Source organism: Periplaneta americana, chromosome 11 (genome assembly GCF_040183065.1).
Source record: "Periplaneta americana isolate PAMFEO1 chromosome 11, P.americana_PAMFEO1_priV1, whole genome shotgun sequence".
Classification (NCBI taxonomy): domain Eukaryota; kingdom Metazoa; phylum Arthropoda; class Insecta; order Blattodea; family Blattidae; genus Periplaneta; species Periplaneta americana.
Genome location: NC_091127.1, coordinates 108,506,488 through 108,523,017, shown reverse-complemented (window position 1 = coordinate 108,523,017; position 16,530 = coordinate 108,506,488). Strand labels below are relative to the sequence as shown.

General features: G+C 35.7%; 1 protein-coding gene across 1 annotated transcript in view; it reads right to left on the bottom strand.

Moving 5' to 3' along the window:
* The window catches only part of LOC138708540 (prostaglandin G/H synthase 2-like), a 50,543-nt gene extending 39,453 nt beyond the window's left edge, over positions 1 to 11,090 (bottom strand). The window contains exons 1-2 of the mRNA XM_069838654.1: positions 10,826 to 11,090; positions 4,698 to 4,943 (exon numbers count right to left, since the gene is read on the bottom strand). Of these exons, the coding sequence (XP_069694755.1) occupies positions 4,698 to 4,943; positions 10,826 to 10,928 (349 nt within the window). The 5' untranslated portion in view covers positions 10,929 to 11,090. The remainder of the gene's footprint in view (positions 1 to 4,697; positions 4,944 to 10,825) is intronic.
* Between the last annotated feature and the right edge of the window lie 5,440 nt (positions 11,091 to 16,530).

Here is a 16,530-nt window from a genome sequence, read left to right as displayed (position 1 = left end):
AAAATGTAAAGTAAACTGAATTAAAATAAAATCCTAATTGTTGTATTGCCGTATTTCTGTCACAAAGTTAGTGGATTCGAACAATCAAAATTTTAATGACCTGCAAATACTTTAACTATCGGAATTTAAAAGGTTAAAGTGTAGTGGTCTTAAAAAGAATTATACCTCAGGATAGCTCAGTCAATGTATAAATATTATAGGCCTACTCATTAAAATTAATAGAATTTATACATTTCAACTATTGTTACATACCTGTTTGCTACAAATCTTGCAGAATATTATTTTTCCATCATAAGTGAATTCTGAATATTCTGTTAGCCATTGCCGGATCAATGTAGATTTTGCACTTATATTTTTCGGCATTATCGCGTTAAACTTCACAGGAAAACGTCCTACCGCTCAAAACTTCTCAACACAAATGAGGTGAGGGAAAGAGCAACTGTTAACGAGCATTCAAATGAACCGTTGTTATTGAGATTCAATTGGACAAAAATACAAAGTTCCACTTATTGTTGCATTTCCTGGTAGTGTTAACACTAGGAGGGCCATTCTTTTAAATATTTTGTAACGGTTTACCCTACTAATTCGCAGTTTTACGACTTTTCATAAATATTTCAAAAACACTCTTTCTCCAAAAATTGTGATTTTATGACACTCTGAAGGGCAGTACAGCTAATCGGTTTCAGACCGAAAACAGTCATTTTTATAGTATAGTATATCTCTGAATCGGTAGCAGCATATGTTGTGATTGTTGCCTGCTTAAAAACTAAGGTTGGTTCTTTGTCGGCATTTATGCCTCCAAATATGTTAAATTCGGTGAAATCTATTGCGAGTGTCGTGAAATTCAAAACATTTTGTTTCCTTTATCAATGGTTTCATGGCCGGTGTGAAGCAAACTTTCCACTTTTTAAATGCCTTAAATTTCGCAGTGAATGCATGTATAAATTATAAAAAGTAAGAGTAAAATGCGGAACTTTACAGTGAGTTAGGCATTTTTAGGCGAATATTAACAAATTAGGCTCTAATAACCGTTTTAGGGCATTTTAGGGCACTATAAAACTCTTTGAATATCTCTCAATTTCCATGAAACACAAATATTAATAATTATTTTTACTTTTCTCCTAAAGAAACAAAATAGGCATTTGCCCTAGAATCCGATGTCTGGTTATCACCCTCTCATAAATTCATATTAACATCTCTGCCAGGGATAACGTCTATCCACCCCCCACAAAATATAATTATTTTAATTCGTAAATACTTTATAAAGTACAGTATAAAGAAAGCAGAGAAAATAATATTGATTTATTATCATCTCCGGCAAGCTGACAGCAATCAATAACTTAAGAATTATACATCTTATTTTAAGCCTGTTCATTCAGTTAATCAAGATGCAAGACAAGCAACTCGGCGCGACCAAACGTTGAGCCGTATAGAAAGAGGATAATAATAATAATTTTATGTATGGTATTCTGTACCTAGGATTCTGTCCCTCCCCTCATCAGAAATCTTAATTCGCACCTTGATCGTACAGTAGTGCAATGGGTGAAAGTGTTTCGTGAAAGCAGGGATGCTGTACAGGACAGACCCCGTTCAGGACGGTTCCAAATTGACGACCACACTATACAGCTTCTTGCTTCGATGCTGGATGTTGATTGCCGATGGACTAAGCGTAAATTAGCCTCAGAGATAAACGTATGTCATAAAACCGTGCTCCGAATTCTGCACGATATTCTTGGATTACGCAAATTTGCAGCGCGTTGGATATCCCTTCGAATCCCTAAGGTGCAACAATGGCAACACTATACAATATTGCAAAAGAATTGCTGAGGCACTACCAGAGGGAATGTGACGACTTCCTTGGACGGATCCTCACTGTGGACGAAACGTGGGCTCGCTAATACGAACCATTCTTGAAGTGGCAATCAAATGAATGGAAGATCCCGGCTCTCCTCGTCCAAGGACAGTGCGCTCTGCACAAAATGATGTGAAGGTGATGGTCATTATTAGGCCTATGTGGTAATACTGCACCATGCTGAACAACCAAGGCGGAGAGTAGATGCTACCTACTATTGTAGTTTCCTGCAACAACATCTTCGTCAAACATTAAGGAGAAAGCGATGGCACCTTCTAGAAACGATCTCTATCATTTTTTCATGAAAATGCGAGGAGTCACACCCCTAACGCCGTGGCGGCTCTTCTGCTCCGCTGGCGATAGGAAGTACTGGGGCATCCGCCTTACTCACCTGATATGTCCGTACTATTATGTCTTCCGAAAAATGTAAGAGCCACTTAGAGGGAAGCATTACAACGCAAGAGATGCCATTATCAATGCTATAGGCCGGGCATTTTGGGACATCAACAGAGATGGACTCATTGATCGTGTACGACGTCTTCCACAAGTGTGGTAGAAGGTGGTAAACATGATTACCAGGGAAAGGATTTATATGTAAATACATATTTACTTATAAAGCTAATATAATTTATATTTTGCATTATCTTTATGTTTCACAATGTGTAGGGTTGAAAAATCCTACTTTTATTTTCCATATTTTTCCATATTTTAGAGTTTAGTACATATTTTCGTTAATTTCCATATATTTTCCATATTTCATATAAAACAGTCCATATTATATTAGGTTTAACAATAAAACAAAACAAAATTCCATTAACTTTTAAAAATACATTTCAACAATAGAGATTTAAACACATGTTCAGTAATCCCTTTAACATCAGAGTTATTTGAAAATTAGCAGTCCTATCAACAATGGGAAAGTAAGTTACAAAACTGTATTAATTTAATTTAAAATTTTTAACAGACTTCAGTTGTGCAGCTCAACAGTTAAATGCCAGTCAGAGTACACATAGGTTCAGTTTTGTAAATCATACTATAAAGACGGTAAATATGCCAAAAGTACGTCATTCAGTCAATTTAAAATCAAAACTAACAAGTTACATTTCAGAATTTAAAGAAGATGGTTTATCAACTGACAATAAAATATTATTTTGTAATTTGTGTCAGTGTGCAGTATCATCTACACAAAAGTTCCTGGTGCAACAACACATTACAACTAGTAAACATCAGGCCAACAAACAACTAAATTCCAAGCAGAGACAATTGTTTTTAACACAACCAACAACATCGAATGTAAGATCTGAGTTTAACATCGACCTGTGCCGTTCTCTCATCTCTGCTGATATTCCTCTCTACAAACTAAAGAATAAGGTCTTCAGGGAATTCCTTGAAAAATATACTCAACATACAATCCCGGATGAGTCAACACTTAGGAAGACGTATGCTCCATCCATCTACGATGAGACAATACAGAAGATAAGAGATGAAATTAAAGATAGTTCAATTTGGGTTTCCATTGATGAGACTCCCGACAAAGAAGGTAGACTTGTTGGTAATGTAGTTATCGGTTTGTTAAGTGAACAATATTCTGAACGAATTCTTTTACATTGTGATGTTCTAGAAAAGTGCAATAACAAAACTATAGTTAAACTGTTCAACGAAGCTATGGGTATCCTGTGGCCAAAGGGTATTATGTACGATAATGTGTTATTCTTTATTAGCGATGCTGCCCCTTATATGGTCAAAGCTGGACAAGCATTATCTGTTGTATATCCTAAATTGACTCATTTTACTTGTGTGGCGCATGCATTTCATCGTGTGGCAGAAGTGGTCAGAGACAATTTCCCTAAAGTAGATTTGTTGATTTCATCAGTGAAAAAAGTATTTCTCAAAGCTCCCAGTAGAGTTAACGTGTTGAAAGAAATGTACCCTGAAATTCCATTGCCACCAAAGCCAATTTTAACTAGATGGGGTACATGGCTAGAAGCAGTTGAATATTATGCCGAACATATAGACTCTATTAACAATGTTCTCCTTGCATTGGACTCTGAAGATGCAGTCTCAATTGATACTGCGAAAACAGTTACCTGTGACATAAGTGTGAAGAATGACTTAGCTCACATTCAGCATACATTTTCATGCATCATAAAAACGCTCAAAAGTCTCCAAAATAGGCACCTTTCACTATCTGAAAGTTTTGAAATTATAAATAGTACTGTGGAACAACTGAATCGTGGTAGAGGTAAAGTTGCAGATGCAGTAAGAGCTAAGGTGGACACTGTACTTTCAAAAAACCCTGGATATGAAGAACTACAAAAGGTTGTTGCTGTGATGAGTGGTGAATCAACAGTGAAGATTAACTTGGACTTATCCCCAGCAGACATTGTGAAATTGAATTATGTACCAGTTACTTCTTGTGACGTCGAACGCTCTTTTAGTCAGTATAAATCTATCCTCAGAGACAATAGAAGAAGATTCACTTTTCAGCACTTGAAAGAAATGTTTGTAACCTATTGTTATGGTAACAGACAATAAAAATTGTGTTTTGTTGAAACTACATTGGAAGATAAGGTACGTCCATTATATTTTTTGTTTAGTTTGATTAAAATGTACCAATATTTAACGTACATAGTCATTTTTTTATAATTTTAAGTCCATATTTAATTCCATATTTTGGTAAAAATCCATATTTAATTCCATATTTTGGTAAAAATAACTACATATATATTTACATATTTCATATATTTTTAGTCCATATAAATCCGTTCCCTGATGATTACATTGAAGGATTGTAAGTAGTGTTTCCTCTGATAATAAAGGCATTTCAAAAGTGTAGTTCTGTTGCCATTACTTTTTATCCAACCCTGGGAAAATACAGTAGATACAAAGAGTAGGCTATTGCAATGCTGACTCAAAGATATTTGCGGGATCTTAACTACGTTGTTACCTGCAACTCCCATGGGAGTTGGACAATTTGGTGGAACTGGTGGCAGGACCTGGGTGTAGTACGAACGATTGAAATACGATTCCATGGTGATATAATCATAAGCTGGACAATACCTGGCCGGAGTCAATGATGATGTAGCTTGAGCTGCAACAGATCAAATAACTTAATAATTCCACGTCTCTCTTAAAGAATGAAATCTATTTAAGTTCATGAGTTCTATCTTAGTATTTCACTAACCAATAAGAACTTATTTTTACGGAGACGATTAAAATTAGAGGTCTACGATACATAGCCAGGAAATATAATCTACAAAAAGCGGTTTTAGACGCATGAAGACGTATTCTTTCCCAAATATTGCTTGATGTAATGGTTCCCAACCGGTGTGTCAGCGCCATGGGTGTGTGTCGCGAAATTTTGGAATTGAAAAATTAATTTTATGCCATCCAGGAAGTCTCTTTACAACGCATTTTTTATTTACAACGAAGTCTTTGATATGGTACATTTTATTTTGAGACAGACTTTACCAATGAAACGTGAACACCTGCAACAATGCTCAGTTTAATTTTTCTGCGTGGTGATAATTCGAATGAAAGTGAACACCTGCAACAATGCTCAGTTTAATTTTTCTGCGTGGTGATAATTCGAATGAAAGTGAACACCTGCAACAATGCTCAGTTTAATTTTTCTGCGTGGTGATAATTCGAATGAAAGTGAACACCTGCAACAATGCTCAGTTTAATTTTTCTACGTGGTGATAATTCGAATGAAAGTGAACACCTGCAACAATGCTCAGTTTAATTTTTCTGCGTGGTGATAATTCGAATGAAAGTGAACACCTGCAACAATGCTCAGTTTAATTTTTCTGCCTGGCGATAATTCGAATGAAAGTGAACATCTCCAACAATGCTTAGTAATTCGTTTACTCTTCCCACTCAGTAATAAACAGAGTTTAGAATTGTTAGAACCTATTGGTCAGTTTCAGTATATACGTGTGAGCTGGTGATAGTGCGATTATTTTATCAAAAGTGCTTTATTTAGATTTTTATGGACAAATTTTTAATAAAAAAAACTCAGTCTGAATTAAGTTCTGGGTTAGATGACAGCAGTGCTAATTCAAATAATGTGAGCTGAAGTTCCCTCCACGGTTCGCAAAAACGTACTGCGTTTCGTAAATATTATAGTGATGAATACTTGCAATATGGTTTTACGTGGCGTGGAGATGAATATAAACAAAATCTCGAGTGTCTTATATGCGGAAATGTTTTGTCAAATCAGTCGATGGTGCCGAATAAACTAAAAAGACATTTAGAACTGTCGTATTCAACGTCATACTTATGTTAATCAGCATTTCATACAATGAAAATAGTGAACTCTGAAGAAAGTAACAGACTGCTGTATCTTGAAGATGATTTACGTGTTGGTCTGTCAATCATAAGGCCACGTATAGAGAAATTTTATGCAACCCACCAAGAGCAGACTTCACATTAATTTATATAGGTGAGTTTCCAAAAACGATAATAAAAATATTTTATCGGACATCCCGAATACACAGGTTGAGATTTTTGACACATAGCCTACCTTTGTTTTTTTTTTCTAATGCCACTCAAGTTGCTGTTTTTTTTTCGATTGCGTGTCAACATCGACCTACTTACAACACTGGATGTCCGACACTACATAGAAATTGTTATTAGTGCTCTTTTCTGACGGATCGCTCTGGAACGGTATTCTGGCACCCTTTTGTTACTTTTTCATCATGGAACGGAAATATATGTGAATAACTATGTTTTTAATATTAGCTAAGCTTATTTTTCTTTGAATTCCGCTTAGACTTCCGACGAAACTCTTAGTTGGACGAAAAGGAGGATAAAAATGACAAAATTCCCGGCAGTGAACAGTAATCATCTCCCCGTCCGCTATAAAATATTCTACACAGAGTTCCACAACCTTTTTCTCCAGAAGAAAAGCACTGATTATTATTATTATTATTATTATTATTATTATTATTATTATTATTATTATTATTATTATTATATTTAATAAAAATAAATGTGTCGCGTTATCATGGGCGTTCAGTAAAGTGTGTCGTCAGTCAAAAAAGGTTGGGAACCACTGGCTTAATGTCACGGAGTTTAAACAAAACATAATTTTAAACGGCCCATTGCAGAATAGGGGAAGAAATTTGAATATATGTATTGAAATTTACCTTTTCAAAAATGTTTTTCAAGAAATTACTAAAAATGTACAAATCTTTAAGTTGTTTTTATTGTTAATGACCTGAATAAAAAGCTATGGTACTCCATGCTTATGGAACTTGAATCATGATGAAGAGTGCAACAAATTTATGGAATGAATTAATATATGATGTCCCATTAAAAAGGACATAACTTTGTGTTACCGGGTACTATGAATTTCTGTAACACTACAATTGCCAACTACTCCAAACAGTTGATTTCGATCAAACCTATGATGTAAAACATAACTATTTTTAGTTACACTAAAATATTCTAATTAAGAGAGTGTTCCAAAGGTTATGGGATAGAATGTAGACCTATAATAAATTATACATATACAAATAAAACATTTTAATCAGGGCCGCCGAGAAGGGGGGGGGCAAAGAGGGCAAGTGCATATGGGCCCGTGAGCAGTAAGGGCACGTCAGATGAAGTGAGTTTCATTATTTTTTATTATCACGAATAATTATTCACAGATACATACCGGTACTATAAAATTTTGTAAGAACATTTGTTACATGAATCTGACATATTAACCAACAATAGTAGAATTAATACAAATTATGTAAATGTTTAACTTTTATAGCCTATAATAGAATATCGGTTTCCCACAATCATCGACACGACACTTGAGGGCTCCGGGATTTGCCTGAAATATGTTTCCGTCACTTGTACCGAACACGTTCAATTGGCTTGTCCTCTTAACTACCAACCCCTGCCGGGCCACGCAATATGCTAGTGGACTCTCCCAAATCCAAGCCGGAGAATTACGTTTCTTTTTCTGTAGAGCCTACATAGTATGTTTCTTGACGAAACTTTCGTCTTTTCGTTGTCGTTTTTCTAGTAAATTCTGGTCATTAGTGTTACTAGTGGACAATGGCCAAGTAGAAGCATAAGTCGGGAGCTGAGAAGCGCAAAGAGAGACAGAAAAATTGGGAGATATTAAGAAAGGGAGTAGAACTTTGTTTGAAGTTGGTGTGAAATTGAGCAACCTTGGAAAACTAATAAGCACCTAGCAGACAAATTGTGTCACTGAATGTGTTATTCGAAAACAAGAGCCTTTCCAAAAACAGTATTACAGTATTTTCAAAACTCAAGAATGGAGAATGTGTTCCCAGAGACTGGCTAGTGTGGAGTGAAACAAATCAGGGAAAATAATACAGTGACTGATTTGTTTCACTCCACACTAGCCAGTCTCTGGGAACACATTCTTCATTCTTGAGTTTTGGAAATAATAGTGGAAAGGTTTTTGTTCCGTCACTTAGAAGGTTATTAGGCAGGTTGGGGGTACTTTTTCGAACGACACATTCAATGACACAATTTGTCTGCCACTTTTTAGTTTTCCAAGGTCGCATGTCACTTGCCACGACTCAAGAGTTAGGAACTGGTGTGTGTAAATTTGTTTCACTTGCATATATGAACACATCGTTTTTACTATTGTTTGCTTGTTCTGATTCAATACTACTGTTACCAGAATTTTTTTCTAGACAGCCACAACCATCAGTATTCACTTCTAAGTATGAACTGTCTTCATTTTTACAACCTGAACAGACGGGCTTGAGATTGGTTTAATTTTCTGCATCTTCAATAGCAACGCTCAATTTCACACCAACTTCAAATAAAATGAAGGAAATAAAAATGTGTTCAGAGTAACAATGTGCCAAGAAAGACTGAATAATCTTGGCGTCCTTAGTCTGGAGAGCGATCTTGCTAGGTCTTTAAATTTTGATGATAATTGATGATTTTGCATCAGTGAAGTTAAGGAGAGTTGTTTGTTGATGTTGGCTTGCAAGTCAGAAATTACAGCTGTTTAAGACTAGTGTTTTATGAAAACGAAACGAAACAAACGACAACGAAAAGACGAAAGTTTCATCACGAAACATACTATGTAGGCCCTACTGAAAAAGAAGCGTGATGCATATAATATATTGTGCTAATGTGAAGTTTTGCTAAAAGTTTTCAATGTAATAAAAGTATATATTTTTAGATTCATATCAGTGTATGAGGTTATTTTTTATTTATTTTGCAAATAATTATTATGGTTAGAATAATTGGTAACTTGTCATTTTTAACTTTTTTTTTTAACTGAGCCCGAGCACAATATTGCACAGGGGCCCATAAATCCTGTCGGCGACCCTGTTTGAAATATACATAATAGAAAGATAAAATTCATGCTTTACAAACAAAAATGTTCCCTCAATATTCTGGTCGGTTGGTATTGTGTTAGCGTATCACAATTAAATTGAAATGTAACTGTAAATAAGAATTCATATGAGAGATTTTTGAAACGAAATTTCCGAGGTTCAACTGAACCTCTGGGAAAGAAATGAAGTTTTCAACACGTTTGTAGCGTGTAAAACAAGCTTACAATACTGTATATAACCCATTAATGTGGTAACAATTAAATTTGTTATAATATATTTCTGGAAGAAGTGCTTTAAAAACACAACATATTAAGAAATTTTGAACATTTGTTAGTAAATATTACCAAAACACAGTTATGTTTCCGGTAAATGAAGCGCAAAACATGACCTATTCATATCAGATACGTAGGCCTATGTACTCCACTTGTTTATGTACAGGGACATCATTTTATTTTTACTAACATTTCTAATATTAATCTGGCTGTACCTTTGGATTAACGGTTGAGAACCGGAAACACTGTTTGTTACCCCCTTCCACGACTGGAGTTCGATGATACTGGCGTAAAATACAAACAAATCACTTTACTAGATATAGGAAGGAAGAAAAGTAGTTCACTAGTAAACTAGGAAATATTGCAATTTGGAGTTTGATAATTTTCATTAGGTTTTTCTTTAGTCAAAATACAGTACAGTATTAACAATAAGTGTTTTTACTCACGAACTGAGCTATCCATGCGGAAGTATTCATTATGCAGTGTATAACCTATTATACCGTCTACAACACATTAGAGTATAATAGAGAGAGTGAATTTAACTTGAAAAATAATCATAATATGAATATTTAAACATATATTTTTTTAAATAATGGCTATTCATTTCGATACAGGCTTCATTTCTTTTGTGCATATTACCGCACTGTAGCCTATTGTACCTAATTCCAATTACCAGTTTCGTCCTTCGTACCAGTAATTCATATTGAAATAATTCTGTACCTACTCTATAAAAGAGCACGTACCTTACATATTGAAAATTCAATCTTCACTTCTGCCCGTCGGAAAATATAAAATTACTCAGACATGCTACCTACAGTCCGTCCAAGTGGTTTTGTCGTAGAAAGGGGGGGGGATCACGTCACAGTTAATGACTTAACTAGGCCCTTTTATTTAAGTTATTTTAAACAGTTGTATAATATAACATAGGCGTCCAATTCCTAACAAAGTGTGTTCAGAAAAGAGCTAAGACAGCCTAGTCACTAACCTTTACAGAGGGGCGAGTAGAAGCAGGTGGGGAAAACCGAGATGCGACGTAAGCAAACGGACACACAGTATCTGTGCGAAAATATGATTCAATATTAAAAGCTCTTTCTTCACTGCAAAACGCAACCATATTTCTGGAACGTACTATACTCACTAACTCAATAGTGTTTACTATGACCGTAAGGCGACTTTGACTGCATATGCTGCCTTCGTACTGTGTGGAGGACGGTTGGAACTTCATTAGTAGAAGGGGTGGGAGTGAAGTACATTAAAGAACTCAGGTACAATAAAAATTGAAGTAGGAATAAAATGATGTCCCTGTACTTTTAATCTATACATTATTTTATAATGTAAAATTATGATAATCCTATGAATGACAAAGACGTGGTACTTACACGTGTATACATGTTTCATTGCTTGGCGATGCAGAAATTCTATATTATTGATGACAGCCCACAGGACATAGAATCCGGTAAAGAATGAATGTTGTGACTCCATCGACAATGATAAGAAGTTCCTAATCCAGCTCAACCATGTCGCTAAGAGCAGAAAACATTCAACTTCATTATCTCATTACAAACACAGACAACAAGAAAACAAAGCCACCGGTGTAGCTCAGTCAACTAAGGCGCTTGTCTGCCGATCCGGAGTTGCGCTCGGACGTGGGTTCGATTCCCGCTTGGACTGATTGTCTGGTTGGGTTTTTCCGAGGTTTCCCTAACTATAAGGCGAATGTCAGGTAATCTCTGGCGAATCCTCAGTCTAATCTCACCAAATACCGTCTCGCTATCACCAATCCCATCGACGCTAAATAACCTAGTAGTTGATACAGCTTCGTTAAATAACAAAATAAAAAACATGAAAACAAAGGTAGAAGTATTCTGCATTCAATTGAAGTAGATCACTTTGTACTTTACCATGTTCACTGCTTAGTCATTTTCACATATCGCACCCTTAAAATAATACTGTCGTATCTTCCAAAAACTAGTTTTGAGTAAATGTAAGATAAACATTTCAAAGTCGTATGAAAACTCAGGATTACTAAGTATTAGTATGAGTCCTGCAGGCTTAGAGATACGACAGTTCCACTGTTTGATAGAGAATTAAATAAAGCCTGTAACTCCAAATTCAATTTCTGAGAGTTACGGCAGTAACCCTAAGGCTGCGATATATTCCGATCTTTAATCGTCTTCTCCGGATCCAGTGCATTTTAAGTACCGTATAAGATATATGTAACGAAAATAATAACAAAACATTACCTCTGTGGCAATTTTTACCGAAGTACTCCAGACCTGAACAATCACAGTTATATTCATTTCCATTTGCTCTGCACACGCCACCATTCTGACAAGGAAACGAACAGCATGGGTTGTTAAAACCTGGAAAGAGCACATTTTAGTTAAAAAGCAAGTCCTGATCTCTGTTGATCAAATGATAACAGGAGAGTACACATTATTGTTATGAAGGGAAACATCTGAAGTTTTAGTCGTCATGATCATCACCAGCAAATCTGATTACTTTTGAAGACCTGTTACTTAATTAAGATTCAAGATGTTGATCGCACTATCCGTGTGTAGGCCTGTCTCTGTGCCAGTCTTGGTGTGCAAATTTAGGAAAACTATTACTGTGGTGTAATGCCTGCTGTTAGCCATTTAGTAGGTCTAGCACTCACCTCTTCCAGGACCCACTTTACATATTTCCGACGTCACACAGAAGGTAAAGCCCAAAACAAGAGCAATGAGAAGTACACATTTTGGTGCTGAAACAAAAGTTTTGTTCTGTGAATTGTAACAATGAATTTAGATGTCAGTTTTCAGTATTCCTGGAGCAGTGAGATCAGTAATAATAATTATTGTTTGTTATACTTACTTAAGAGAAACATTTGTTTTTTCATTGATTAACAACAAGCCTACTTTTAAATTTCCACTATTAATATATATTATGCAAATGTTGTACAAATTGTTACTCATTTCTTTTAAATTTATATATTGAGACTGAAGTTACAGTGCAGGGTTTTGTTGACTAGCAACAGCTCAACACTTAAAACAAAACACTGCTGTAGAAGCCACGGCTTGGCTCAGGCGTAGGCGGTAGGATCGTTTGTCTGCTGATACGGAGCAGCGCTGGAGCGTGGGTTTTGCTGTTACCGGTACCTGATTTTCAAATTTTTTTTCAAACTGTAAATCGAATATCCGTGGCAAATCTTTGGTCTCATCTTGCTAAATATCACCTCACTATAATCAGTTCTATCGACATTAATTAACCTAGTCGCTGATAGAGAGTCGTTAAATAACCGACTAATAAAGCTTGTTCAGAAGAAGGCTGATTTGAACACTGTGTTTCAAATAAAACGTTCTCGTATTTCGCATAAAGAAAGTTAGCAAGTTTAATTGGATTATGGTGTAAAGCCCAGTATGTGAGGTGCAGCTTTGAAAGCAAACATAGGACCCCGGTGCGAAAACTTATTATGTGAAATAATTTTATTCGGAAACCATTTCCCTTCATGTTTAATGAAATCACGATGAATGGGCTAAAATATATTGCAATTCAGCATCTTCATAACGGGTGAAATACCACATCTTTCCGAATATAGGTTTCCAGCACCGATTTCATTAAGCGTGCTGAATTACACATTAAGTGACCAATTTATTAGGAATGTTTATGCATTAATTTTCTAAGTCTCAAATTCTCTTAGTTGGCTGCGTGCAGATAGTTAAATACCGGGTTCGGTACCCGGCCCCCGGAACAATTTTTTCCTTGAAATTATTCAAATCAGCTTCAAATGGAGCTTTACCTGAAAGCAAGATTTGCATGATACACGTCACTGTTCGTTAACAGAAAACTATGCGTTGTTTATGTGAACTGCGCATCATCTGTAGCGAATGCGAGCAAAGCGAGGCACGGAGGAGATCTATACTCCTCGCTGTAATCATATGTAACAGATAGGTCGGCCTTATAGGTTTTGACGTTAACAACTTTTGTCAGGTTTACTACGCTGCCATCTAGTTGTTACATAAGGAGTCACGTCATAATTCCCATTTGAATTGCATTAGCGACTGTACTGCCACCTCGTGTTCGTTTACGGCGGACGGATGGCGATCCTGGCGGTTGTTCTCTTCAAAGTGCTTCCGATTTTAACAAAGCGATGAGTTATCTGTTACATTTATATGATCTAGGCTGTAATCAACTGAAATCAATCGGCCTCGGTAGCGTAGTCGGTATAGCGCTGGCCTTCTGTGCTCGAGGTTGCGGGTTCGGTCCCAGCCCATGTAGATGGCATGTGTGTTTAAATGCGACAGACTCATGTCAATAGATTTACTGGAATGTAAAAGAACGTCTGCGGGACAAAATTCCGGCACACTGGCGACGCTAATATAACCTCCGCAGTTGCGAGCGTCGTTAAATAAACCACAATTTTTTCAACTGAAATCTACTGTTTTGGTACGAACTTCCTACCTATGATGGCGAAATGGTATAGATGCGTAATATGGAAAAAAAAAACGGAAGAACCCGGAGAAAAACCTCAACAGCAACCTTGTCCTCCACAAGTGTCACTATGGATTTTCCAATGAAAAATCCCAAACCTCACCGGGTGCCTACCGCAGGGATTTGCCACTGAGATAGGTATAGTCAATAAAGTCATAAGAGATATCCAAATGTTGGGGAAATACTCCACCTTGTTGTGTTTGAAAATGGAATTCAAAGTTGAATGGAGATTTCTATGTTGTCATTATTCACTACTGCCTGCAAATGTAAGCTATTCATCGTAGAGCTCTGGCTGTTATCACTTTCTCCTGGGGCTTCATCTTTTGCTTCATAGAAATTGCCTCTTCTTTTTTTCTGGGTGTAGCATTTATTAAATACATGATAAATGCCAAGTGTTTCTTTTAATAGCTGTGGCATAATCAGAGTCATGAAAATCTTAGAGAAATTCGTCACATTTCTTCATTAGAGAAGCGACAGCAGGTAAATCCATGTCCATTATTTGCATACTTTTACTCACAAGATTAATGTGGAACAACACGTCATACCAAATTACGAAAGACACAATAAAACCAAAAGATGTGATACGTGTTTCTAGTGATTTTGCTTCAGATGTGATTTTTGGATCATTCAGTTCTTCTTAAATAGAAAGTAATGCATCGCATATTTGAACCATTCACACGAACAACGTTGTAACCAACACTTTTGTTGAACATGAGTTAAAGATGGATCAACGTTGCGTTTGTCTCCTGCATGCGAGGAGAAACTTTGTGTAGATATTTGAAATTATTATTTAGTAGAACAACGTTGTAACCAGAAGCAATATGGCTCATTCTGGTGGTGTTTATTTGACGGTCTTTTTATAAAAAAAGAAGCAATAAAGTTAATCTTGCTAATTGTATTCATAACAAAATAAAGGCGCTAAACAGCGAATGCCTCTATATTTCAAAAAGGAAGCAACTTGTTCTCAGAAAAATATCACCTAATCCAGGTCACAGGAGAGCCAAATCCTAGCAATTCCTGCCCACAGAACATCCCACTGTTCATCCTCTTTTACTGTCTCAGTCCCCCGTGTATGGAATTCTCTACCTCAGAAGATAAGGGGCTGCCAGACAATAACCACTTTCAAGAAAAGGCTAAACGATTTCTTACGGGCGCAGTCAAATTGAAGTTATAATTGTGATCGAGTTTAATAATTTAATTTAGGTATGACTATCATTACTATTACTGTTATTATTATTATTATTATTATTATTATTATTATTATTATATAATTATTTTATTGGTGTTGTGAAGATGAAAAGAATTGTCATTGTATTATATTAATTATGTATTATATTGTTTTGTATTGTAGTATTGTATTGCTTTGAATTGTATTGTATTAATTATGTTATATTCATAGCATTGTAGTAATTTTCTATCATACTGGTTGAGTGGAAGAGAAGGCCGAATGGCCTTAACTCTGCCAGTTAAAATAAACCATTATTATTATTATTATTATTATTATTATTATTATTATTATTATTATTATTATAAATAGAACAACGTTGTAAGTGGACCTGGTACATAAATGCTTAAAAAATACAAATAATTTACTCAACTTTGAATTTAGTAATGTAAAATATTTTTAGAACCTGCCCTTATGTAAACCTAATACACTTCTGAAACTATGAGTATATAGAGCAATACTATTTCAACATCTAGGCAGATTAATATTTTTAGGCTATATAGATTTCGTTGCATTAGTTCCGATTATATTTTATTTCATAATTGTAATCACAACTTTCAAACGAGATTGTATATAAGTGAAGACCTTATTTATCCCGGATTTCACCAGATTTTGTTGAAAATATTAAGTATGGTTTTGTATACTGTATGTGTTTAGGAGAAAAATTGTCATTGTAAGTGTTCTTGCGGGATTGTACCTGCAAACAGTAAAATTCACCTATTCCAAACGTTCTACAGGCGTAATTATGCCAACCAAAGAAAAGATTTGGCTCACCAGTGTATTGAAGTACGGGAAGTAGAGAGATGAATCACATCAGAAGTATCTCTCACCAGAGTTCAGTTCATTACAACTTATTTCTGAAAAATTACGCGGAGTGACCATACTTGTAATTCCCTATACGCTGTGTACACCATCTGCTCGGCAACAGTTGCCACAGATACCCCTAGCAGAAGACTTCGATCTAGGACTTAGGATGCCTAACCACTGAAGATGTCTGCCGCAGTAGTAGACTAAACGTCTGGGAATATCTACACCAGTAGAACATGGCATCTTAGCCCGGAAGCTCCATTTCAACTAGACAACGGCCGTGAAAGCCTACATGCTAAGATTCATTCTAACAATGCTTTCGCTGAAATAGCGTATTTCCAAAACTGTAGATATACCCTGCTCATCTGTATGTCTGCTTCAAACTATGAAAAAAGTTCTATCTACTTTGTACCATTGTGACATATTGAAGTGTGTTACAAATAATAATCATCATAGACTCTTGCAGATAAATTCGTGAAATTTCTGAAATGTTTTAAAGACCTACATCAGAACATAGTCTAGAATCTTTTACCTATTCCTTCAAGAAATATTTTTTTCTTAATCGTTACTTTTAATATTAAA